Source organism: Gopherus flavomarginatus, chromosome 18, assembly GCF_025201925.1.
Source record: "Gopherus flavomarginatus isolate rGopFla2 chromosome 18, rGopFla2.mat.asm, whole genome shotgun sequence".
In the NCBI taxonomy this organism is placed as follows: Eukaryota; Metazoa; Chordata; order Testudines; family Testudinidae; genus Gopherus; species Gopherus flavomarginatus.
The window spans coordinates 5817178-5841042 of NC_066634.1; the positions used below are offsets into that span (position 1 = coordinate 5817178).

At 63.6% G+C, this 23865-nt stretch overlaps 2 protein-coding genes and 1 long non-coding RNA gene across 4 annotated transcripts; 2 read left to right on the forward strand and 1 right to left on the reverse strand.

Moving 5' to 3' along the window:
* Positions 1–982: 982 nt before the first annotated feature.
* Positions 983–11446, forward strand: DBP (D-box binding PAR bZIP transcription factor). Its single transcript, XM_050927560.1, has 4 exons — positions 983–2065; positions 7510–7839; positions 10333–10553; positions 10764–11446. Exons 1-4 carry the CDS (start codon positions 1903–1905, stop codon positions 10977–10979), a joined length of 930 nt encoding a protein of 309 aa, XP_050783517.1. The 5' UTR covers positions 983–1902; the 3' UTR covers positions 10980–11446.
* A 2686-nt stretch (positions 11447–14132) lies between these two features.
* On the forward strand, positions 14133–14329 carry LOC127036563 (uncharacterized). Its single transcript, XR_007770173.1, has 2 exons — positions 14133–14209; positions 14259–14329. It is a non-coding gene; the product is annotated as an uncharacterized LOC127036563 (long non-coding RNA).
* Positions 14330–15385: 1056 nt separating this feature from the next.
* On the reverse strand, positions 15386–23381 carry SPHK2 (sphingosine kinase 2). Of its 2 annotated transcripts, none has more exons than XM_050927489.1 (5): positions 21905–23381; positions 17561–17710; positions 17328–17422; positions 16811–16926; positions 15386–16433 (listed from the first exon to the last, which is right to left on the reverse strand). In XM_050927489.1, exons 1-5 carry the CDS (start codon positions 22326–22328, stop codon positions 15455–15457), a joined length of 1764 nt encoding a protein of 587 aa, XP_050783446.1. In that variant the 5' UTR covers positions 22329–23381; the 3' UTR covers positions 15386–15454. The 2 variants fall into 2 exon arrangements, with proteins under 2 accessions (XP_050783446.1, XP_050783447.1); XM_050927490.1 differs by having other exon boundaries at positions 15386–16430; positions 21905–23380.
* Between the last annotated feature and the right edge of the window lie 484 nt (positions 23382–23865).

Here is a 23865-nt window from a genome sequence, read left to right on the forward strand (position 1 = left end):
CTTAACTGTCTGTACAGGACACCCCAAATCTTCCCCTACCTCCAGGAAGAGGGAGCCCCCCTAGTTGGTCCCAGATCAAAGGATGGGACCCCAAATTTCACTTGGGGATCAGACACAGGGCCTGTACCCCAACATCTGCAAATGGGGAGAATGCTTGGAACCCTTAAACTGTACCCAGAGGCCAGTTCATGCCATTAGGGGGCGCCCTGCGCTGCGGATGTAGTGGGGGGACTCGGGGTGACAGCAGCCCTAACCCAGTCCAGGAGCTGGGCTCCCCTAAACGAGTCCCAGCCCCAGCAGAGTGGGGAGGCCCCTGGGGGGCTGCTGGACTGAGAAACCTGGAGCCTCCGGTCGGCACACAGTCACGGAGAGGATCAAAAACTCCAGTTCGGTCTCTGTGCTGGGTGAGGGGTCCCTGTATACCCAGCCCCCGTGCCCCATCACCGGGCGAGGGGTCCCCGCGTCCCAGCCCGGAGGCAGCTGGCTAAATAATCCGTGCTGCGTTTTTTTCCCGCGGTGACCGTCACCCGTGTGTGTGTGGGGGGGGGGGCTGGGGGGGGGGGAACAGTGCAGAGCAACTACTGCAAAAACCTACATCCCTGTCTCTGCTGGAGCGCAGCGTGGCGCCCCGGGGGGCGCTGTACCCCGCTCTGACGGAAATCCCTGCACCCTGCAGTCACGGCCTCGGGGAGGGCGGCTGAGAGCCAGGACTCCTGGGTTCTCTCCCTGGCTCTGGGAGCGGAGGGGGTCCAGTGGTTAGAGTGTGGGGGATCTGGGAGCCAGGACTCCTGGGTTCTCTCCCTGGCTCTGGGAGCAGAGGGGGTCTAGTGGTTAGAGTGCAGGGGATCTGGGAGCCAGGACTCCTGGGTTCTCTCCCTGGCTCTGGGAGCGGAGGGGGTCTAGTGGTTAGAGTGCGGGGGATCTGGGAGCCAGGACTCCGGGGTTCTCTCCCTGGCTGGGGTGGGGAGGGGGAGGGAACGGGACTCCTGGAATCAGCAGCCGGCCCTGACGGGCCGTGAGGTGCTAGCGAGTGTCCTGTAGCCAGGTGGGGGGGGGGTCCTGCCCCACACACTCTAGTACCCCCCAGCGAGGGCAGAATCCTGGCGCGGCCCCTTTAAGAACTCAGCCGACCGCTCTGCCTGCCCCCCTCCCGCCGACACGTGCCGCCCCATGTGCTGCCAGCCCCCCAGGCCTCTCCCCCTGCCGCCTTCCCGATTGGCTAAAAGTGGGTCAGACTCCTCCCACCCTCCGGTTTCCTATTGGCCAAATCTAGGTCAGCGCTCCCCTCCCCCCGCCCATCGCCTCCCCCCCCATGGCCCGGACACATGACCGGCCCGGGCGCACGAGTCCGGGCCTTGGCAAACATTCCCAGGCCGCCGATTGGCTCGGCCCGAGGCAGCTGGGGTGAGGGCCCCGCCCCCCTCTTCAAGCCCCGCCCTCTTTTCCCCAAAGCGGGGAGTCGGGCAAAAAAAGCGATTAAAAAAAATCCATCCAGCCGCCACCGACAGCTGCGAGGCGCTGGTGGAGCCGGGGCCGCTGAGCCGAGATCGGGGGCAGCGCGAACTTCCCTGCAACGCTGCACCCCCAAAACCTTGGGGTGCCCCCACCAGGATACCCGGGGTGCTGGGAGGAGGAAGGAATCTCTGGCCCCCGCCTTGCGGACCCCCCCCCGGGCCGCTGGCAGGCGTGAGAAGTTGTTTTTGCTGCGGCAGAGAAGTGGGTACCGGGGCTCTGCCAGGCTAAGGGGGGAACCGGCTGTTTTGGGGTGCGGGGTCCCCACAGCAGAGATCCACCGCAGCTCGTCGCCGGACCAGATCCTTTCTCCGAGGGATCCACCAGGAAGCTCTCCTGGCCCTTGGGATCCCCAGCTCCTGTGGGCTCAGCGGGGATCCCCGACAGGCCATGGCCAGGCCAGCAGCCCAGCTGGGCGCCGCGGAGCGGCTCCCGAACCCTTTGCTCTCCTCCCCGCCGTTGGGGGTGCCCGGGGCCGGCATGGTCAGCCTGAAGAGCCTCCTGCAGGGGCCCATCAAGAGCCCGGAGCGCAGGCCCAAGGACCTGACCACCTGTAAGTGCCCTGGCGGCCGTGCGTCTGTCCGGTCCTGTGCGGGTCTGTCGGGCTGGTGATCGCCATCCCAACGCCACCAGCCAGCCAGCCAGCCAGCCAGCCCCATGCGCACCCCTTCCTTGTAGGAATCCCACCATCCCTCCATTGGAAGCCCTCCATCCATCCATCCATCCCCATAGGAACACCGCCATCCATCCATCTGTCCATCGCCATAGGAACCCTGTCATCCATCCATCCCCATGGGAACCCCACCATCCATCCATCCATCCATCCCCCCCCATAGGAACCCCGCCATCCATCCATTGGTCCATCTCCATAGGAACCCTGCCATCCATCCATCCCCATGGGAACCCCGCCATCCATCCATCCCCTCCCCATGGGAACCCCATCATCCATCCATCCATCCCCATGGGAACCCTGCCATCCATCCATCCATCCATCCATCCATCCCCATGGGAACCCCGCCATCCATCCATCCCCCCCCCCATGGGAACCCCATCATCCATCCATCCATCCCCATGGGAACCCTGCCATCCATCCATCCATCCATCCCTGTGGTAACCCTGCAATCCATCCATCTGTCCAGCCATTTGTCCATCCCTATAGGAACCCTACCAGTCACCCACCTACCACAGGATCCCCACCATCCATCCGCCTGCTTGTCCATCCATCGATCCTCATAGGAACCCCCCATCCATCCATTCGACTGTCATCCGTCCATCCGTCCGACCATCCATCCATCCCCAAAGGAACCCCGCATCCATCCATCCCCATACAAACCTTGTCATCTCTCCATGCATGAACCCCACCATCCATCCAATTCCCTTCTCTCCTCTATCTAATCCACCCCTTGGCAGTCTCTCTCCCTCCTGTCTTCCCTGTCCGATGTGAGGAACCGTGACACCTGCAAACTGTCCAGCGCGCTCATATTGCTATGGAAATACACCCCGGAAAGGGCCCTCGGTCCCCCTCGGCAGACTCCCCAGCGCGGCTTTCAGCCCTTGTCTGTCTGTCCAGTGATGCCCTTGTGCCAGGCTGTGCCCACCCTCTCCCCCAGTCAGCTGTCATCTGGAGCAGGATTTGCACTCTGGGCTGGAGAGGGGCAGCCGAGAGGGAGGGAAAGGTGGGGGGAAATTGTACTGGGACCCAAGCTCAGGGGGCCCCCCAAAGGTCTGTGTAAATGCAGTGAAATGGGAGGGGTCCCAGTGAATGCAAGGTGCCCAGACCCCAAATTCCTCTGGGCTGGCCTGGCCACGGGGACCCCCCTGGGCAGCAGCCCTGGCTGCACCTGGGCCCAGGCATGTTGACTCCTGGGCCACCAGGAGCACTAACTTGTGTGGGGAGAGAAACAGAGTCAGTGTGTGTGTGTTTGTGCAGTTTTGTGTACAAGACAGAAGTGGAGCGAGTGTGTGTGTGTATTAATGTGTGTTTGTGACAGAGAGCGTGCATATTTGTGAGTGAGAGATGGACAGAGGCAGAGTGTGGGTGTATCAGTGTGTGTTTGTGTGTGAGAGAGATGGACAGACAGAAGCTGTGTGTGTACTAATGTTTGGCTGTGAGAGAGACTAGCAGAATGTGTGTGTGAGACAGACAGAGGCAGTGTATATGTATTGATGTGTGTTTGTGTGTGAAAGAGACGGACAGACAAGCTGTGTGTGTATGTGTATTAATGTGTGGTTGTGAGAGAGACAAGCAGAGTGCGTGTGTGTGAGACAGACAGAGGCAGAGTGTATGTATTGGTGTGTGTTTGTATATGAAAGAGACGGACAGACAAGCCGTGTGTGTATGTGTGTGTGTATTAATGTGTGGCTGTGAGAGAGACCAGCAGTGTGTGTGTGAGAGAGAGAGACAGAGGCAGTGTGTGTGTGTATTGGTGTGGTTTTCTGAGAGAGACAGAAGCCAAGCATGTTTGTGTATTTGTGACAGTGGGTGTGAGACACAGAGGCAGTGTGTGTATGTGTACTGGTGTGGTTTTGTGAGAGAGAGAGACGGACGGACAGAAGCCGAGTGTGTGTGTGTATTTGTGATAGACAGGCCCGGTGTATTTGTATTAGAGCCCCAGACAGAGGCAGAGCGTGTGTGTGTGTCCGCGCTTGTACTGGTGTGTGTGTGTGTGTGTGTGTATTTGTGGGTTTGCAAGAATGGCCCTGGTCTTGCACTGGCCTGTCTGCTCCCACTGGGAAGTTTAGAAAAGTCCCGAGGCACTGGGGGAGGTCTGGGGGTCAGGGTCTATGCAGGTGTCCTGCCTAATTGCGTGACACACACACACACACACACACAGCTCTAAATCCCACAGCCAGCACACAGCCGGGACACGGGATGTGACAGGAGGCAGAGAAACGTGCGCCGAGGGTTGTTTTTTATTAGAGGTTGTTTTTTTTTTTTTTTTTTTTTGCCTAAGGAAATGTTGGTAAAAAGCTGCCAAGCCCCTGAGCCCGTGTGGACCCAGGGCAGGGGGTGGGTTTTGTTTTGATAGATGAGCGAGTCCCGCATCGGGCCTCCGGGGTCAAGTCGGGGCAGCCTCTGATGCCCTGCTACAGCAGGATCTCTCTAGCCACGGGGTAGCCCCCTCCCATCCCATCCCAAATTCCCACCCCCGTGGCACATGCTCCCTGAAGAAGGCCCTGGGTCGCTGCTGGTCAGGAGTGAGGGGCACCAGCAGAGCTGCGGGGGGTGGGGGAGCCCAGGGCTGGGCTAGCAGGGGCTTCAAGTTGGGAGTGAGGGGCACCAGCAAGCTTGGGCTGGGAAGCACCCCCCCACCTCCCCAGGGGAAGCAGCCCCTTGGGCAGTGACTCAGCCCTGCTCTCGGGGCGCTGCCCCGCTGGGCACGGGAGAAACCCAGCACAGGGCGTGACCCAGGGCTGTCACCTGGCTCCCTCCACACGTGGGCCGGGGAGTCAGGCCCCAGGAATGGGGCGTCGCCTGGGCATCCCGCCTGCTGCAGCCCCGTGCCAGCCTGCGGGGCAGGAGGAGGGGCAGCCTGGAGTCTAGGCTGGGCGGAGCTGGGAGATGTGGGGTGCCCACCCAGCCCATAACCCCTAGTCAGCCCTGCTACCATGGAGTGTCCCAGCATCCTTTGCTCCATTCGGGGCTTGTTTCTTCCCAGAACCCTTTGCACTGCTCCCCATGTTTCTTGGGACATCCCAGAATGCTTTGCGCCCTGATTCCCTTCCCACCTTGACACCAGGCCTGGGGGGAGGGGTTGCTTTCGAGCCCGGAGACTAAAGCCAGACACACCGAACCCCAGGAGTTTTTGGGGGACAAGGGAGTCAGGGATCACAGTGGGATTTGTGATGCAGGCAGCTGACAATGAGAAACCAGGAATCCTGGGTTCTTTCCCCGGCTCTGGGAGGGGAGTGGGGGCCAGTGGTTAGAGCAGGGTGGGGGAGGGGAGAGGCTGGGAGCCAGGATTCCTGGGTTCTCGCCTCTGGAAGGGGAGTGGGGTCTAGTGGTGGTGGTGTGGGGGGAGGAGCTTCGATCCGGGACTCCTGGGTTCTCTCCCTGGGTGGCTTTACAGGTGCTGGTGCAGCAGTGCTCTGGGTGGGAGGCAGATTGGAAAGCCAAAGCAGGGTGCTCCCCTGCCTTGGGTGCCGACCGATCCCCCCACCGGGCTGGAACCCGCAGCGCCGGGCGGGGGGCCCTGCACAAGGGGGGGTGTTAGAGCCTGAGCCGCGCATGCTGCAGTAAGCAGCCAAGCCGGGGTTGCCCGAGGTGAGCCAGGCCTCACGTGTGCAGGGAGCGGGAGGGCGGCACGTGCATGGAGCCAGCCTGGCTGCGGCTGAGGCTGGGGAGCAGCTGGGGCCAAGGGACGGGGCAGTGTCTGGTTGGTGCCGTGCAGGCCCTGACTGTCCATCCACACCCCCCCCCCCTGCATCTGTCCATCCGTCCCCACATCCCCCCTCTGTCTAGCCCAGTCTCACTCATCCGTCTCTCTCGGCACCATTCTCTCTCACTCCTTAAGTTCAATACCCCCCCCCCCCCGCAGGGTCTCCGTACTCTGGGGGACTCCAGGGCTGCTCCCCATCGCTGCCATGCTCAGGGTGGGGGGGCCCGCTTCGATCCGGTTAGTTTCTCTTCCTGGGTCTCTGGCGAACACGCCCAGCCGGGGATTCATGCATACCTCCCGATCCCCACTTGTGCCCGCAAATCCACCCACTTATGTACTTACTGGGGCACACACTTCCACACACATGTGCATGCAAACCCACCCTCTTGTGCACACATTTGTGCATGCACCCTCACCCCTGTGTGCACACACTTACTCACGCATGCACAACTACAGGGCCACGCTCACCTGCCCCTGGCCACGCCTGGCTGCTTGCTCCCGCATTCCTGGGTGCGGTGCCGCACAGGGCCTGCCGCTCACACCCCCAGCACACCCCCCTCACGTGCGCCCGCTTGTGCTCTCCCCCGTGCGAGCAGCGGAGGATCGCACTGCCAGCGCCCAACATGAGCACAGGCCGGCTGCCACTGGGAGCCAACACACGGTCGCTTGGGAACGCGCCCGCGAAATCCCACAGCTCCCACACTCCCACACCACTCCCATGGATTTGAACACCCTGTGGACTCCCACAGCAGGGCCCTGGGCAGACGCACAGCGTGCAGGGCTCATCTCTGCCAGCACGGACACACATTCCCAGCCCCCTGCTCTAACCACTAGACCCTACTCCCCTCCCAGACGCAGGGAGAGACCTCGGGACTCCTGGCTCCCAGCCCCCATGCTCTAACCACTAGATTGCACTCCCCTCCCAGAGCCAAGGAGAGAACCCAAGAGTCCTGGCTCCCAGCCCCTCATGCTCTAACCACTCAATCCCACTTCCCTCCCAGAGCCAGGGAGAGAACCCAGGAGTCCTGGCTCTCAGCCCCTCATGCTCTAACCACTAGATAGCACTCCCCTCCCAGAAGCCAGGGAGAGAACCCAGGAGTCCTGGCTCCCAGCCACCCCCCCCCCAGCTCTAACCGCTAGACCAGGGGTAGGCAACCTATGGCATGGGTGCCGAAGGCGGCATGTGAAATGATTTTCAGTGGCACTTACACTGCCTAGGTGCTGGCCACCGGTCCGGGGGGCTCTGCATTTTAATTTAATTTTAAATGAAGCTTCTTAAACATTTTAAAAACCTTATTTACTTTACATACAACAATAGTTTAGTTCTATATTATGGACCTATAGAAAGAGATCTAAAAATGTTACAGTGTATGACTGGGACCATGCGAATGTTATGAACGGCACCCCTTAAATCAGAGTGAATAAATAAGGACTCGGCACACCATTTCTGAAAGGTTGCCGACCCCTGCACTAGACCCCAGTCCCCAACCAGAGCCAGGGATGGAATCCAGGCGTCCTGGCACCCAGCCCCCTCCTGCTCTAACCACTAGTCCCCACTCCCTTCCCAGAGCCAGGGATGGAACCCAGGCGTCCTGACCCCCCCTCTCTCCCACTCCAGGCCTGGCCAAGGAGAAGGAGCGGAAGATGGAGGAGGAGCTGGGGGTCGCTCGGGCGGGACAGTGCGCCTACCTGGGCTCCCTGCTGTGGGAGCGGACCCTGCCCTACAGCGAGATCGAGTACGTGGACCTGGACGAGTTCCTGCTGGAGAACGGGCTCCCCCCCAGCCCGGCCCAGCCACCCTTCTCCCCGGCCAGCCAGGCCACCAGCTCGCCCTCCAGTGGCATCGCTGTGGACCTCAGCCGCCCGGCCTCCTGCACCTCCTCGGCCTGCTCCTCGCCCGCCGAGTGCCCGGGCAGCAGCGACGGGGACCAGGGCTGCGCCACAGCAGGTAGCCAGGGCGGGGGGGTGGGGGGCAGTGGGGCCAGAAGGCCCCAGTAGGGAGCAGGGCTGGGAGTGGTGGCAGGGAGCATGGGGGGGGCAGTGCCTAGGGGAGCTAGGGGGCCCAGCAGCCTGGGGGGCTGTGTTGGGGGGGTCTCTGCTGCTGAGTCACTGGCTCTCAGTCCCAGCCCCCCAGCACCAGGACACGTGGAGGGGGCAGACCCCTGGGCCCACCCCACTCATAGCCCCACAAGCCTCCCATGCACCTGGCGCCATGCCACGGAATCGCCCCGGCGCTCCCGCAACAGGGAATCCCCCAGTCCCCCCCCCCATAACGGGGAATTCCCCCCACCACTCAGTTATCTCCCAATCCCCCACTCATGGGGTTCTCCCCCCTCCCCACTGGAATCTGGATGCCGCCGGCCCCTCCCACCCCCCCGTGTTCTCCTCCGGGCCCCCCAGCTGGCTCCCTCCTCCCGCCCCCCTTCACGCTCCGGCCCACGTGCGCCCGCCCGGCCCGGCCCCTCACACGCGGGGGCGGAGGCTGCAGAACGTGACGGGGGGGGGGAGGTTCGTGCGGTGACACGAGACCGCGGATTAGACACGGGATTCCCCCGCGCGGCGCCCTGCGCCCCCCCCCCGGCCCTGAAACCTCCTCCCCCTCCCGCCCTGCTCGCTCCCTCCCCCCCCGCCCTGAAACCTCCTTCCCCCCCGTACTGCTCGCTCCCTGCCCCCCCTCCTGCAACCTTCCCTCCCCGCCCCCCTCCTGCAACCTGCCCCACCGCCCCCTCCCGCCCTGAAATCTCCTCCCCCTCCCTCCCTGCTCGGTCCCTACCCCCCCCCCCCCCGCCCGCAACTTGCCCCATCGCCCTGAAACCTCCTCCCCGCCAGCCATGCTCGCTCCCTGCGCCCCCTCCTGCAACCTGCCCCCCCGCCCCCAAACCTCCTCCCCCTCCCGCCCTGCTCGCTCCCTACCCCCCCCCGCCCGCAACCTGCCCCATCGCCCTGAAACCTCCTCCCCGCCAGCCCTGCTCGCTCCCTGCGCCCCCTCCTGCAACCTGCCCCCCGCCCCCAAACCTCCTCCCCCTCCCGCCCTGCTCGCTCCCCCCCCCCCCCGCCCGCAACCTGCCCCATCGCCCTGAAACCTCCTCCCCGCCAGCCCTGCTCGCTCCCTGCGCCCCCTCCTGCAACCTGCCCCCCGCCCCCAAACCTCCTCCCCCTCCCGCCCTGCTCGCTCCCTACCCCCCCCCCGCCCTAAAACCTCCTCCTCCCCGCCCTGCTGGCTCCCTGCACCCCCTTCTGCAACCTGCCCTCCCGCCCTGAAACCTCCTTCCCTCCCGCCCTGCTCGCTCCCTACCCCCCCCCCGCCCGCAACCTTCCCCTACGCCCTGAAACCTCCTCCCCCCAGCCCTGCTCCCTCCCTGAGCCCCCTCCTGCAACATGCCCCCCCGATCCCTCCCGCCCTGAAACCTTCTCCCCCTCCCGCCCTGCTCGGTCCCTGCTCCCCCCCCGCGGCGCCCTGCTCGATCCTTGTCCCCCCTGCCCTGCTCGCTCCCTACCCCTCCTGCCCACAACCTTCCCTCCCTCGTCCTGAAACCTCCTCCCCCGCGCATGCAACCTTTCCCCCCCAGCGCGGCGCCCTGCTCGATCCCTGCCCCTCCGCCTCCTCCCGCCCTGCTCGCTCCCTGCCGGCTCCGGCCTGCAGCCACCCCCCACGGGCCGCACCCTGCTCGCTCCCTGCTAGCCCCTGGCCCTGCAACCAGCCCCAAATCCCTGCCCTCACCTTCATCCCAGACCCACACACCCTGTCCTGCACCCACTCCCTGCATCTCCCTGCCCCCCACCCACCTGGCACCCTGACTGCTTCCCCTCCCCCATCCACCCTGCCGCCCCTGCTTCCCAGCCTGCACCCTGCCTACAGCCTCCGCCCCGTGTGCACCCTACACCAGGACTCCTGGGTTCTCTTCCTGGCTCTGAGTGGGCAGCTGGGTCTAGTGGTCAGAGTGGGGGGGAGGGCTGGGAGCCAGGACTCTTGGGTTCTATTTCCTGCTTTGTGACTTTGTCCAAGTCCCTTCACCTCGCTGTGCCTCAGTTTCCTCCGCGGGTAACTGCCCTGGCAGGTGTTTATGAGGCCCAGGGGGGTGCCTGGATCTCGCCCAGCCAGGCTGCCCGGTGCCTGGCTGATCCCTGGCAGCAGCGAGGTCCCGCTGGCTGTAAACCCACCTCTAATCCCCTCCTGGCACCACAGCTCCCCGAGGCTGGTGGTGCCCCACAGCTGCCCCATGCCTGATCCCTGCAGAGCTGCTAAGCAGGGTCACAGCAGGTCAGGGCTTGGACAAGGGACCCACCTCAGCAGGGAGCGCTGGCCCCATTACGCCAGGCTGTGGGTGGGGGGGCTAGGCAGGGGGAGCAGCTGGATGGCTCAGTGCTGCCATCTGGGTGGCTTGAAGTGGGAATGCCCCTTGCTCTGACCTTTTCCTGTTCCCTCCTTCCCGCCCCCCAGGTCCGGTGACCCCTGCCTCCCGGAACACGCCCAGCCCGGTGGACCCCGAGGCGGTGGAGGTGCTGATGAACTTTGACCCTGACCCCGCGGACCTGGCACTATCCAGCATCCCAGGTCACGAGACCTTTGACCCCCGGAAGCACCGGTTCTCGGACGAGGAGCTCAAACCGCAGCCAATCATGAAAAAGGCGCGGAAAATCCAAGTGCCGGACGAGCAGAAGGTGAGTCCCAGCCCGGGGGGGGGGGGGGGTCGTGGGACAGGGGGCCTCTCCCTTCTGGGGGGCGCCGGCTCCCATCCGGCCCCAGGGCGAGGACTGGCTGGCTCAGGGGGGCAGGGAATGGGGCCTGGGGTCTGTCCCCTCTAGGGGACGCCGGCTCCACTCAAGTCTCTCTCATTCCTTTTCTCTCCCTCTGCCCCATGCCACCCCCAGGATGAGAAGTACTGGAACCGGCGCTACAAGAACAACGAGGCGGCCAAGCGGTCGCGGGATGCCCGGCGGCTCAAGGAGAACCAGATCACGGTGCGGGCTGCCTTCCTGGAGAAGGAGAACGCCGTCCTGCGGCAGGAGGTGGCCAGCATCCGCCAAGAGCTCTCCCGCTACCGCACCATCCTCACCAAGTACGAATCTCAGCACGGCGCCTTGTAGGATGCCGGCCACCTGCACCGCCACGCACCTCGGCCTCCCCGCAGACGGGGGGGGGCTGCTTCCCCGCAGCCAGGGTGTGCCCTCTTTCCCTCTTCCCCCGCTCCTGGGCTCCCCCACTGCAGGGGCGCCTGGGCTCCAGGCGGCTCCAGCGGATGGACCAGGAGCAAGGAGAGACATTGGCTCGGAACTGGACCCTGCTCCCCCTTCCCGGGCGGAAGTGGGGAGCCAGGCAGACTCTTTCCCAGGAGCGGGCTGGAGAGTGGGGGGGTCTGAACTGATGACGCAGCGCCCCCCCCAGCCCTGCAGGACTAAGTGGGGGTTTGGGTGGGTGTGCACACATACGCCCCGCCCCACCGAATGGAAGAGGTGGGTGGGAGGCACAGAGCCAATCCGTGGCAGGGTTATCTGATGGTGGGAGGGGCGGGGAGCCAGGACTCCTGGTTCTCTCCCCCACTCTGGGAGGGGAGCGGGGGTCTAGTAGGTTAGAGCAGAGGGGGCTGGCAGCCAGGACTCCTGGGTTCTATCCCTGCCTCTGGGAGGGGAGCGTGGGCTAGTGGTTAGAGGAGGGGGGCTCCAGACTCCTGGAGCTGAGGGTAGAACCCAGGAGTCCTGGTTCCCAACTCCCCCAGCTGGAAAAGAGACCAAGGGCTGTTACTTTACCAGCTCTTGTGCATCACCTGCTGGCGGCGAGTTGTAATAGGCACCTGTGGCTTCTATCAGTCACAGCCAGGGACTGGGTGAGGGGGCTGGGGCCTGGGGGTCCTTCACCCTAGTGCCCCCCACTCCCCCTCCCTTTTTCTTGCTTCAAACAGCTTCTCAACAGCCAGATTTCAGAGCAAGCAAGGCCAGTAACTTTGCTGGGGGGTTGGAATCCCAGGACTCCTGGGTTCTCTCCCCAGCTGTGGGAGGGGAGTGGGGTCAAGTGGTTAGGGATAGAACCCAGGAGTCCTGACGCCCAGCTCTCCATGACCCCACTCCCCACCCAGAGCCGGGGAGAGAACCCAGGAGTCCTGGCTCCCAGTCCTTCTCCTTTAACCCTTTGCACTCTGACCACTTTTGAGGCGCCGGTGTTGCTGGCATGGGGGGCGCATGGCGCGTCCCCGCTGGGACACTCCACGGGTTTGCACAGGGGCTCAGAGCAGGGTGGGGGGGAGGGAGAGTTCTTCTTAAGTATTATTATTATTATTATTATAATGATTTGCTCTATATTTTATTAAGTGCGGCTGGGCTGTCCGGGCCCAGTGTCTCCTGCCCCCGCCTCCTCTAGCCAGCTAGGATTTTCCAGGGGGTTTCTGTCTTTTGGGGTGTTTTTACAAAGCTGGGGCCCCAGGCGCCGCCCCACGGACCCTGGGCGTTTGCCGGCCCACCGGATCCTCGCCCGCGGGCTGCTTTCCTCGGGGAGCGGGTGAGGCAGCAGGATGGAGCCAGGCCATCGTGGGGAGAAGCCAGCGACCCAGCCCGTGGGAGATCTCTGCTTGCGCAGCAGGGCTGGACGGACGGACAGATGGAGGCAGTGCTTCGAAAGCAGCGCGTGGATCTATTTTTTCAGGGGGGGGACAGACACGCCTACTGCAGCTCAGCACAAGAGACAACTTTTTGGGGGGGGGGGAATGACTATTCCAGAGCAGCACGGGATCTACATGGGGGCGGGCGGCCAAAGCGATCTCAGGCCGGCGCAGGATCGGACGATGCTGTTTTATATTTTTATGGAGGAGGAGACTTATTTCATACCGAAAGAAAAATATATATATAAGAGTGGGGGTCCGAGGTCTGGCTGTCACTGCCTGGTCGAGGGGAGGGTCTTGGTGGGTTTTTTCTTTTCCGAATGCAGAAGGGCGGCCGGCCGCTTCCGCTGGCTGGTGCCAATTGTACCAGGGCAATAAAGAAGCCGAGAAAGTGACCAACAGAGATCGGTGGTGGGAGTGTGTTTTGATTGGGGGCGGGAGGGTGCCCCCCTGCCAGAGGGGGTGGGGTGGTGTATATCTGCCTGCTTGGAGGGACTGGGCCCTGCTCTGTGGGGGAGGGTTATGATGTGTTGGGGGCAGGGGTGCCTTGGGGGAGGGTCACTCCCTGGATTTAACACCGTGCCCCTGCCTCAGGATAGGGCACTAGTGGGTTTTAGTACCGCAGGCCCCAATGTCGATCAGCAGCACACCAACACCCCAGCTGGCTTGGGGTGGGGGGGTCGGAGCTCCCCAGTCCCACCTGGGGGCCAGCACCTGCTAGAGGGGAACGACCCCAGGGCCCCATTCCCCACTCCCAAGCCAGCCAGTCCCCGCCCTGGGGCCGGATCAGGGCCAGCGCCCCCTAGAGGGGAAAGACCCCATTCCCCAGGTGATGGGGCCCAGTTTATTTTCACTGGACATCTGTGCTGTGCTGCCCCATAGCGGTCAAACCCAGCAATGCACCTTCATTTCACTTCCAGCTTTGCAATGCACAAGGGTCCCCCCCCTTCAACGAATGGGGGATCCAGAGCACTGGGCTCTACCCCCCGTTTGTCTAGTGCCTCTCACTCCTGACCCGCAGGACCCTGCTAGCCCAGCCCTGGACTCCCCCCAGCTCTGCTGGTGCCCCTCACGCCCAACCTACAGCCCCTGCTTGCTCAGGCCAGCAGCTGAATGAAGGGCGCGGCCCAGGGCCTCATGCTCTTGCTTTATTGCATAGGTCTAAATCACTTCGACAGGGCCGAGACGTGGGAACAGCGAGGGCGGCCGCGGCACACGCAGGGTTAACACGGGGCCTGATGCCAGCGTCCCCCCGCCACCCCAGCAAGGCAGCTGGGGGCAAGGGGAGAAACTGCCTCCCACTGCATCGTGGGGAAGTCAGAGCTGCCCCTCCCAGTGCATCGCTGGAAGCAGGGGAAAGGAGTTCACAGAGCTGATGGGGGAAAAGGTCAGATGCTGGGGTAGATGGGCCCGTGGGGCTGATCCAGACAGGGCAGGGGGGACACCAGGGTAGATGGGCCTGTGGGGCTGGGCTGGCCCAGGAGGGACAGGGCACAGGGGGACACCAGGGTAGATGGGCCTGTGGGGCTGGGCTGGACATGGCAGGGGGGACACCAGGGTAGATGGGCCTGTGGGGCTGGGCTGGCCCAGGAGGGACCGGGCACGGGGGGACACCAGGGTAGATGGGCCTGTGGGGCTGGTCTGGACAGGGCAGGGGGGGTAGGACACCAGGGTAGGTGGGCCCATGGGGCTGATCTGGACAGGGCAGGTGGGACACCAGGGTAGGTGGGCCCATGGGGCTGATCTGGACAGGGCAGGTAGGACACCAGGGTAGATGGGCCTATGGATCTGATCAATTTCAGCTCATTCTAGTTTCTTGCTCACATCAAAGTTGGGGGGGGAGGGGAGGGGAGAGAGGCTGTTGGTAGCAGCAACTAGTAGGATACACAGGACGGACAGACAGACATTGTCATCTCCTCCCTCCCCCTCCCCCCAGCAGCACTCCAGCCTCCTCACTCACAGAACACAGAGGTTTTAGTGCAAAGAAATCTCCAGCGTGCGGCCTTTGCTGGGCCCTGCCCCTTCCCGCCGGGCTCTGGTGCACCTGGCACATGGCCATTGGAGGGGGCCAGCCTCTGGGACAGAGGGAAACTGAGGCACGTACCTGCCCACCACTTCCCTCACCCACTAGGCTCCACTCCGCTCCCAGAGTCAGGAAAAGACTCCACGAGTCCTAACTCCCACCCCGGAGTAGACCCCACTCCCCTCCAAAAATTGTACCTGCTGCTCACATAGGGGAGTGGAGTCTAGTGATTAGAGCGGGGGTGGGGTGGAGACTGGGAGGCAGGACTCCTAGGTTCTACCCTGGCTCAGGGGGGAGTGGGGCGCTACTGGTTAGAGAAGGGGCAACCAACCACAATGACCGCACCACAGAGATCAACAACTGGTCTGCAAAGCCACTCCCCCCACCACCACCCCGTGTGTAAGGGGAGCGTCTTGCCTGCAGCCCCAACTCCAGGTGGCACCCCGGGGGGGGGGGACCACAGGTACTGCAGTGCCTGCTGGGACACCTGCCAACCCCTCCCACTCCCCCCCGTGGCTGGAGGCACCAACCTTGTGGCTCCCCCCACGGGAACAGCCTCCCCCTCCGTGGCACGCAGTGAGAACGTGCCCTGGTTGCGACTCCCTAGTGCCCCCTGGATGTGAGATGGGGGGGCAGTGGAAAAGGGCCACACACAGCACCTCACGGAGCCCATCCCTTTCCCTCCTACAACCCCCACAGGGTGGGAGACCCCCCTCCCCTCTCCCTCGGGGTCACACCCCTCCTTACATTCATTCAGCGGGTGATGCCAGGATCAAAGCAATAAATACGCAGCTTTAGGTAGGACCCGGGCAGGGGAGCGCGGCTCGGTCCCCGCTGCCGCCGGGAGGGAGGGCAGCACGGCCCCTGCCAGCCGTTTCCTGCTACCCCCCACACCAAGCCGGGTGGAGGGGACTGGGGCCCCCCTCTCTGCGCCCAGCTGAGGGGCATCAGCCGGTAGCGATCTTGAGGCGGTCGACGCCGGTGATCAATCTGGCGAGGCCCCGGTGCACCTGGCCCTGGATGGGGCCGTATTCCACCCGCTCGCCGTCCACGGTCAGGATGCCCTTGCGGGTGAGGGGCTCCAGGCGGAAGGCCCGGACGGGCACGTGCACGAGGTGGGGGCACTCCTGCTCGAAGTGGCTGCCCTTCTCCATGGCCAGGAAGAGGCGGACCAGGGCGGCGCGGGAGATGCCGGCTTTGATGAAGCAGAGGTGGATGAGCCCGTCGTCGAAGCGGGCGAAGGGGGCGGCGAAGAGGTCGGCCCCCAGGTGGCTCTGGTAGATGGCCAGCACCAGCACGAAGTCGTCCTCCACCGTCACCCAGGAGCCGGGCACCGGCTGCCCCAGCGGCACCAGCAGATCGTCCGGGGGGCCGCCCACCCGGGCCTCGCCCGCCCCGCCAGCTGGCAGCTCCCCCGGCCCGGGTTCGAAGGAGAAGCTGGGCGGGGGCAGGATGGAGGCGGAGGAGGGGGGCGGGGAGCCGGGGGAGGGGCAGGGCACGGGGGCCGGCTCGGCCCCCCAGAAGGCGTGACGCTCCTCACACAGACCCATGTCGGACAGGGCGCGGTGCAGGGGCAGGTGCTGCAGGGGCAGGCGGCCGTTGGGGGCCACCGTGATGCTGCGGGAGATGGGCCGGTGGGCGGTGGCATCAGCGGCGGGCAGGTAGGAGAGGCGCCCGCGGTAGGTGTGCATGGAGGCCAGGCGCACCAGGGTGCCCAGCGTGAAGCGGGCGGCGCCCATGTGCCGGTACTTCTCGCTCTCGATGTCCACGTCCGAGATGAAGCCCCAGGCCACGCTGAGGCAGGAGAAGCAGCGAGTGCCCGAGGCCGTGGTGACGGCCACCAGGTCCAGGGGAGTCACAGCCGCGTGGCACAGCAGCAGGGCACAGTTCAGCAGCAGCTCCAGGCCCAGCACCTGCTCCAGCCTGCTGGGGGGCAGGACTGGGGTGAGCCGCCCAGCCAGAGGGTGCAGCCCACTGGTAAAGCAACGCCCCCCCCTTGCTGCAGGGGGAGCCGCTCACTCCAGCCCCCAGGGGGACACATGGAGAGCGCAGGTTGGGCAGGAGGTGCAGGATAGGGGAGGGCCTCCCCCTGCCCTCCACAACCCCCATCTGCTCCCCGTGCACCCCCTCAGCCCCAACTCCCCTTCTTGAGCTGGGTATAGAACCCAGAAGTCCTGTCTCTCAGGCCCCGCCCCTGACCCCACTAGACCCTCTTCCCTTCTCAGAGCCAGAGAGAGAACCCAGGCATCCGGGCTCCCAGCCCCCCCCACCCACACCCACACCCCCGCTCGCGCTGCCCTTACCCGGCGTTACAGTTGATGGCTCCGGCCAATGCGTTCCCCGAACCACTCGGTAAAATCCCAACGGGCATCTTGATGGCCTGCTCCCAGTCGGGGCGCTCCATGAGCCCGTTGAGAACCTGCCCGGCACACAGGTGAACCGCTGTGGGGGCTAGCGGTGAGAGCAGGGGGGGAGGGCTGGGAGCCAGGACTTCGGGGTTCTCTCCCTGGCTCCATAAGGGGAGTGGGGTCCAGTGGTGAGAGCAGGGTGGCCTGGGAGCCAGGACTCCGGGGTTCTCTCCCTGGCTCCATGAGGGAAGTGGGATCCAGTGGTGAGAGCAGGGTGGCCTGGGAGCCAGGACTCCGGGGTTCTCTCCCTGGCTCCATGAGGGGAGTGGGGTCCAGTGGTGAGAGCAGGGTGGCCTGGGAGCCAGGACTCCGGGGTTCTCTCCCTGGCTCTGGGAGGGGAGTGGGGTCAGACCTACAGCAGGGGAGGGTGCCAGGGACGTATGGCCGGGGGAGGGGAGGGGCGGGGCATTACCTCATATAGGAGCCCATCCCCCGAGACGGCGACGATCCCATCCCACTCTGCCACATTGATGCCCTTCACCAGCTCCCGGGCATGGTTTGGCCTCTCTGGGAGCAGGAGGAGAGAGTCGGTGTATCAGACAGCCCATCTCCCTGCCCCACAGACCCTTCCCCCTCCTCCCTAGCTCATCGCCCTGCCCCACAGGCCACAGGACCTTCTCTCTCCCGCCTCCAGGCCCCCCTCACCTGTCTGGATCAAGTTGAAGCTGATGTCCGCCTCTGTGATCATGGGCAGCACGTGGGTCTGGCACCATTGGAGGGCCAGGCCCCTGCCCCCAAACGGGTTCAGCAGCAGCAGCAGCCGGCGTGGGCGCGGCAGGAGGCTGGGAGCGATATCTGAAAGGAGAGCGGGGAGAGCAGGTCAGGGGAGCCCTGCCCGGCGCCGAAACGTGGCTGCCTCTGGGGTGGGGGTTGTTACACAGGGAGCCCTTGCCGCGCGATGCGGCTGCCTCTGGGGTGGGGCACAGGGGCGGGGAGTACAGGGATTGCAATGGAATGCTGAACTGTTCTGCCAGCAGATGCCCATGGGCACCACACACTTCGCTGGCGCTAACCTCAGCCGTCCCTGCCCTTCCTCCCGGCAGCACATTAAAGGCGGATGGAAGGCCTCGCTGGGTGAGGGAAGCCCTGTGCTCCAGCCAGATCTGATACGGACGCCTGCTGTGTTAGCAGCTCTGTCGCTTCCTGTCCGCAAGGTGCACGCTCCGGGCTGTCAAGAGCGAGCCAGAGGGGAGACAAGGAAGCACCAAACGCTGCAGCCAGGAAATGTAAAAAAAAAAAAAAAAACCACACACACACACACACCCCCCTCGCAGGCTCCAATCACCCAGTCTCGCCTCAAAGCTCCTGAATCTCTCAGCTTTGCTAGCCCAAAGCTCCCCAAAGAGAGGGACAATCTGCAGGGTGCTCCTTTGACTCTGCTCTGAGCAAATGGGTACACGCTTTGACTTCCCTGAAGCCTGTCGCTAGGCTGACAAGGCCAGGGTGCTGCCAAGTTCGGATGCGTGCTTTATACCGTGGAGAACCGTGGCTGCCAGAACAGCAGGTGGCCAGCAGAGAGCTCAAGGCTACCGGTTTCGGAAGAGCTCGGCTGGCGACACGGAAACACCAGAGCCAGGCTGGGCGTTGGGTGCACGGATAAAAACCCTGCAGGGCAGTTGCCATTAAAGCCAGACTGAATCCTGTTCAAACAGCAAAGACCAGCAATGCAGAGGGCAGCCGGCCAAACCTGAAAAACCAGAAAGCAGCTCAGAAGCTATTTGGACATGGTAGGAAGATGACAAGCCGTGGGAGCAAGGTCTCCCAGGAAAAAGGATCAAACTCCAAATGCCAAAGCCCGACAGCCTAAACGCACAAGTTGGGGGAAATTCATGTCCCAAGAGATGACGCACGTCCCGCCGAAGGCGCACGCTTTCATAAATGCAACAAGTATGGACGTTTTTCAGCAGTTTGCTGCACTCCCCCGGTCGGAGCGGGAACTTGTATTACAGACAATCCAGACGAGACGTCACGTCGAGATCGATCACGTGTGATGCCAAAGAGCCTGCCTGGAAAGCGGAAGTGAATATTCGTGGCAAGACTAGACAACTGGCCCAGGAGCAGAGGTCTCCGTCGCGTCGACCCCAGCCAGAGCCGGGGTCACCTCATGCAGCCGTGACTTGCCCTGCAGGGCAGCCCGGGCCGGCTCATCGCAGAGACAACGGCTTCACGTTCAGACTGCACGGGATCAAAGACCAAGGACCTTCTCGGCCGCCGCGAGGCAGCCACGACAGAAGAATTTGACGGAGAATTTGATATTGGACATTGGAAAGGAGATCCACTAGAAAACAGGCCACAATTCACTGGTGCGGGATTTCAGTCACTTTGATCACAAGCGAATGGAGAGGCTGAGGAAATCAAAGAGCCAAGAAAAAGCCCACAGCAGGGAAGATCCATCCGTCGCTCTTCTGAGTTACAGATAGACACCGACAGCAGCTCCTGGCCGTAGTCCTGCACAGCTCCGGATGACACGACACCTCCGAGCTCCTGAACCGGTTTGGAAAAGAATCTATGAAGAGAGTCACCAAGTCTAGAACCAGGCAATCACATTCGCGACCAAGGAGAAAAAGAATGGTCAACTCCAGCTGTCCAGTGCCCTGATCACCCGCGACTGACATGTCTCCGGTCCATTCGTCGGGAGGAACAAGCCACAGAGCAAACCCCTCGCAGGTAGCGGATGCACAGCGAGGCACCGACCATTGAAGGATGCCAGGCCAACCACGGCCAGGCGGTGCAGCGAACGGCCAGTCAGGCGGCTGAGCTGCGACAGTCGGGTCATGTAATGAGAAACCCAGGACAACTCAGACACACTTACACTGATCCACCCTGAGCTTCTGAGCTAGCGTGACAGTGGCAGGAGGGTGGGGTACAGGGGCTGGTTACACATGGACCCCTTGCCTGGCATGAAGATGCAGCCCCTCCGGGTGCAACGTGGGGGCTGGTTATACATGGACCCCTCGCCTGGCACAGAGATGCAGCCCTTCCGGGTGGGGCACAGGGGCTGGTTATACATGGACCCCTCGCCTGGCACAGAGATGCAGCCCTTCCGGGTGCAACGTGGGGGCTGGTTATACATGGACCCCTCGCCTGGCACGGAGATGCAGCCCCTCTGGGTGCAACATGGGGGCTGGTTATACATGGACCCCTCGCCTGGCACAGAGATGCAGCCCTTCTGGGCGGGGCACAGAGGCTGGTTATACATGGACCCCTCGCCTGGCATGGAGATGCAGCCCCTCCGGGTGCAACATGGAGGCCGGTTATACATGGACCCCTCGCCTGGCACGGAGATGCAGCCCCTCCGGGTGCAACGTGGGGGCTGGTTATACATGGACCCCTCGCCTGGCACGGAGATGCAGCCCCTCCGGGTGCAACGTGGGGGCTGGTTATACATGGACCCCTCGCCTGGCACGGAGATGCAGCCCCCCCGGGCGGAGCACAGGAAGAGGGCCCTCTACGGAGCCCCCCCCAACCCCACTCCAGGCTGCATAGCGCCCCCTAGTGCCACACTGGGGTACTGGGCCTGGCGCAGGGGAGAGTGCCCTGCCCTGTTCCATGCAGCAGGGGCACCCCTGCCCTCACCACAGGGCCCGGCAGGGTGAGGGAAGTAGATAAGTGATTCCGGAGGATGTGCAGAGAAGAAAGATTAACCCAGAACCACCACCACACACACTGCAGAAGGAAAGCCGGGCATGCAAACACTCATCCATTTCCTAGTGCCTGCTCACTGGGGGCTGGGAGCTGGGAGCCAGGACTCCTGGGTTCTCTCCCTGGCTCTGGGAGGGGAGCAGAGTGTAGTGGTTAGAACAGGGGGGGCTGGGAGCCAGGACTCCTGGGTTCTCTCCCTGACTCTGGGAGGGGCATGTAATCAAGTGGTTGGAGTTCCCCGGCTATCGTACCAGGCGGAGACGGCTGCACTTTACACCCAGGGCTGATAGCAGGTTCTGCAAGGTCCCCGGCCCAGAGAGACAGCGCTGATTATCCCCTCGCATAAACCCAATGCCCAGCGTGCCCTCTAACCAGCCAGCCACACTCATGCACATCCACTGCACTCATGCACACCCCTGCCCCAGCCCCCCACCCTATCCCTAGGCACCCCCTGGAGCCAGCCCCCATCCATGGCATCTGCCCCCCAGCCCCGCCTTCAGCACTCCCCCATCCCTCAGCAGGTGCAGAGAGGTAGGGAGCCACTGCCCAAGGCAACCCTCAGCCCTCCAGGAGGGATCCTGCCCCCACAGGGTTTGGGAGGCTCCTTGAGAGGCCCTGATGTGGGAGGGGTTAGACCAAGTGTGTGTGTGGGTGGGGAGATGGGGGCCTCCAAGAGCAGCGGGGTGGGGGGGACAAAGAATGCAACAGCCCCACCTTCAAGACAATCCACTGACCTTTGGCCAGGCTGCAGAAGACAAAGGAGCCGAGCCCGGCCCAGCCCTGCCCCTGGATCCCTGCCCGGGACAAGGAAAGGACGGGGCCGCACCCGGCCTGCGAGTTCCCTGAACCGAGGCATCGCCATCCGGGCCCCATGCATGCCAGGCCCCACCCGGACACTGGTTCCCCAGCCCCACCTGCGGGCACACACAATCCAGATAGCCAGCCTGCCTCCCAGCTGCCCCGTACTCTAGGGGCTGGACCCCCCTCCCAGGGCCGGGGAGAGAAACTGATGCAAAGCTCCCCATCCCACCCCCCATGCTCTAACCACCAGACTCCCCCTCCCCTCCCCGGGCCAGGGAGAGAAGCGAGGCCTCCGGGCCCCCATCCGGTGCCTGTAAAACCCACCAAGGGCGGTTCAGCGTGGCAGGTGAAGCTAGAGGGGGCAGGCGGGGCAGGGGTCCCCTCTTCGCTGGGTCTGGTTTTGGGGGCTCTCCAGCAGTGAGATCACAGAGCCATCACTGGCTGCAGCCCCCTGTCCCAGGCATACATTCAGGATAGAGTAGAGGGGGCTGGGAGCCAGGACGCCTGGGTTCTCACCCCAGCTCCAGGAGGGCCCGGCAGCCTTACCTGTGTCGCTGGAGATGGGGATGCCCAACACCAGGCACTTGATGGCAGCCGCCCATTTCTCCGCCACCACTTGGTTCTTCTCATAGTCGTCGGCCCCGTCCACCTGGAAGGTCCGTGCCGCCCTCTGCCGCCCGCGTCCCGACCCCACCGCCACCTTCCTCTTCTTCAGCGGGTAGGCGTAGACAGAGAAATACGCCGCCCGGTCAGCCGACGCCCGGTTACGCAGCGTGTGGCAGCCCACCACCTCGGCCAGGGGCACCACGGTGCGCTGGTCTGTCTCCGGCTTGGGCACCAGCCGCTGGATGTGCAGCGCTGTCTGGGTCAGGCTGAGGGCATAGCGGGACCCCTTGGAGGGGTAAGCCCCAAACTCCCCGTGAAGCAGCGTCTCCACGCCCTCACTGTACGGCCCCAGAACGAGGTTCATTTTCCCGGCGGTGCTGTGGCCCAACCTGCCTTCCCCAGCAGGCTCAAGCCACACCTCGGGTGAGCCCTTCCAGCACCATCCACTCTCCCCTAGTTCCCCACCCCACCCCGCCCAAATGCAGACCAAATCGCCACTAGGACACGGCCCGCTCCTGGGCGAGGGGTGGATCAGCGCCGGGCCAGGGACAACTAACCCCACTAGGAGAAACGTCCAGACCCGACCCCCAAGTCTGTTCTGCTGCCTCTGGCCCACCCAGATTCCGGTGGGATCTTCACGCCCCACGGCGCCCCATCCCCAAGGGGAGCGCCCCAGGGCAGGAATATGGGGAGTCTCCAGCAGCCCAGGAATGAGAGCCGGCCTGACTAAGCGGCTCAGCAGGGGGAAGGGCCCGCGGGGATCCAGAAACCGGCTTTAGCCTTTCCCCTCCCGGGGGGCCCAGCGGGGAGGGGGGAGCGAGGTGGCTCCAGCCCTCTCCCCCCTCCCCAATGTCTGCGCCCGCCTGGGGGTGGGGGGCCCGGCTAGGCAGGAGGGAGCCAGGAGTCGCTGGGACTTTTAAAGACAGTTGGAAAGTTTCTTCCCCCCGCAATGGGGCCCGGGGAAATGGGGGGGTTGGACCCGATCCAGGCCCTGCTCGGAGCCCCCCAGCTAGGGACGCAGGCGGGGAGCAGCCTGGCCCCGCGCTACGGGGCAGAGGGGCTGGGAAATGGGCCCCCCCGCAGGGCTGCCCCCTGCCACCATCCCCTGCCCCCAAGAGCAGGTGCTCCTCGCCCCCCCTTCCCGCTGGCCCCCTGCCCCGGGACCTGCCTCCCTCCCTCTCTGCAGGAAGTGCTTCCAGCAGGCGCCAGCCGGCCCCATAAATGGGGAGGAGTGGCAGGCTCCAGCCAATCACAGAGCGGCCCCTTCCAGGCCCACCAATCAGGGCGCTCTACCTCCACCCCCGCTCCCACTCCCGGGCCAGGAGGCGGCCACCTTTCTGGAGGGCAGCATCAGTCACGCCAGCTTCGCCCTCCTGCGACAGCCCTTGTGGCGGCCATCTTCATTGTGGGCGGAAAGGGCTGGTTCCACCCTCCTCCCTGAGATTCAAATAAGATGTGGCGGCCATTTTGAATGTGGGCAAGGGAGATAGCGTCCCTCCCTGTGTGAACCGACGGATGGAGCGGCCATCTTTGTCTGGAACTAGGCCCTGCCTTTATTCGCAGCCCTCCCATAGAAATCAAAGGGGCATGACGGCCATCTTGGATGTGGGCAAAGGAAATTGCTTCTCCCTCCATAACAGCTAATGCATATCGCGACCATATTTAGTAGGGGAAATGCAGAGTTGGACTCCCATTGTGCTAGGCGCTGTACATTATTTATTAGGGGTATTACAGTAGCACCTAGGAGCCCCAATCACAGCCCAGGACCATGTTGCGCTAGGGGCTGTACATTATTATTTCTGCCAGGTGTTAATACGGGGCCGCCCAAGAGCTCACAATCTAAGTACCCACAGTGGTTAATTATAAGTAACAAATTAATAAATAATAATTTGTAATGAAAA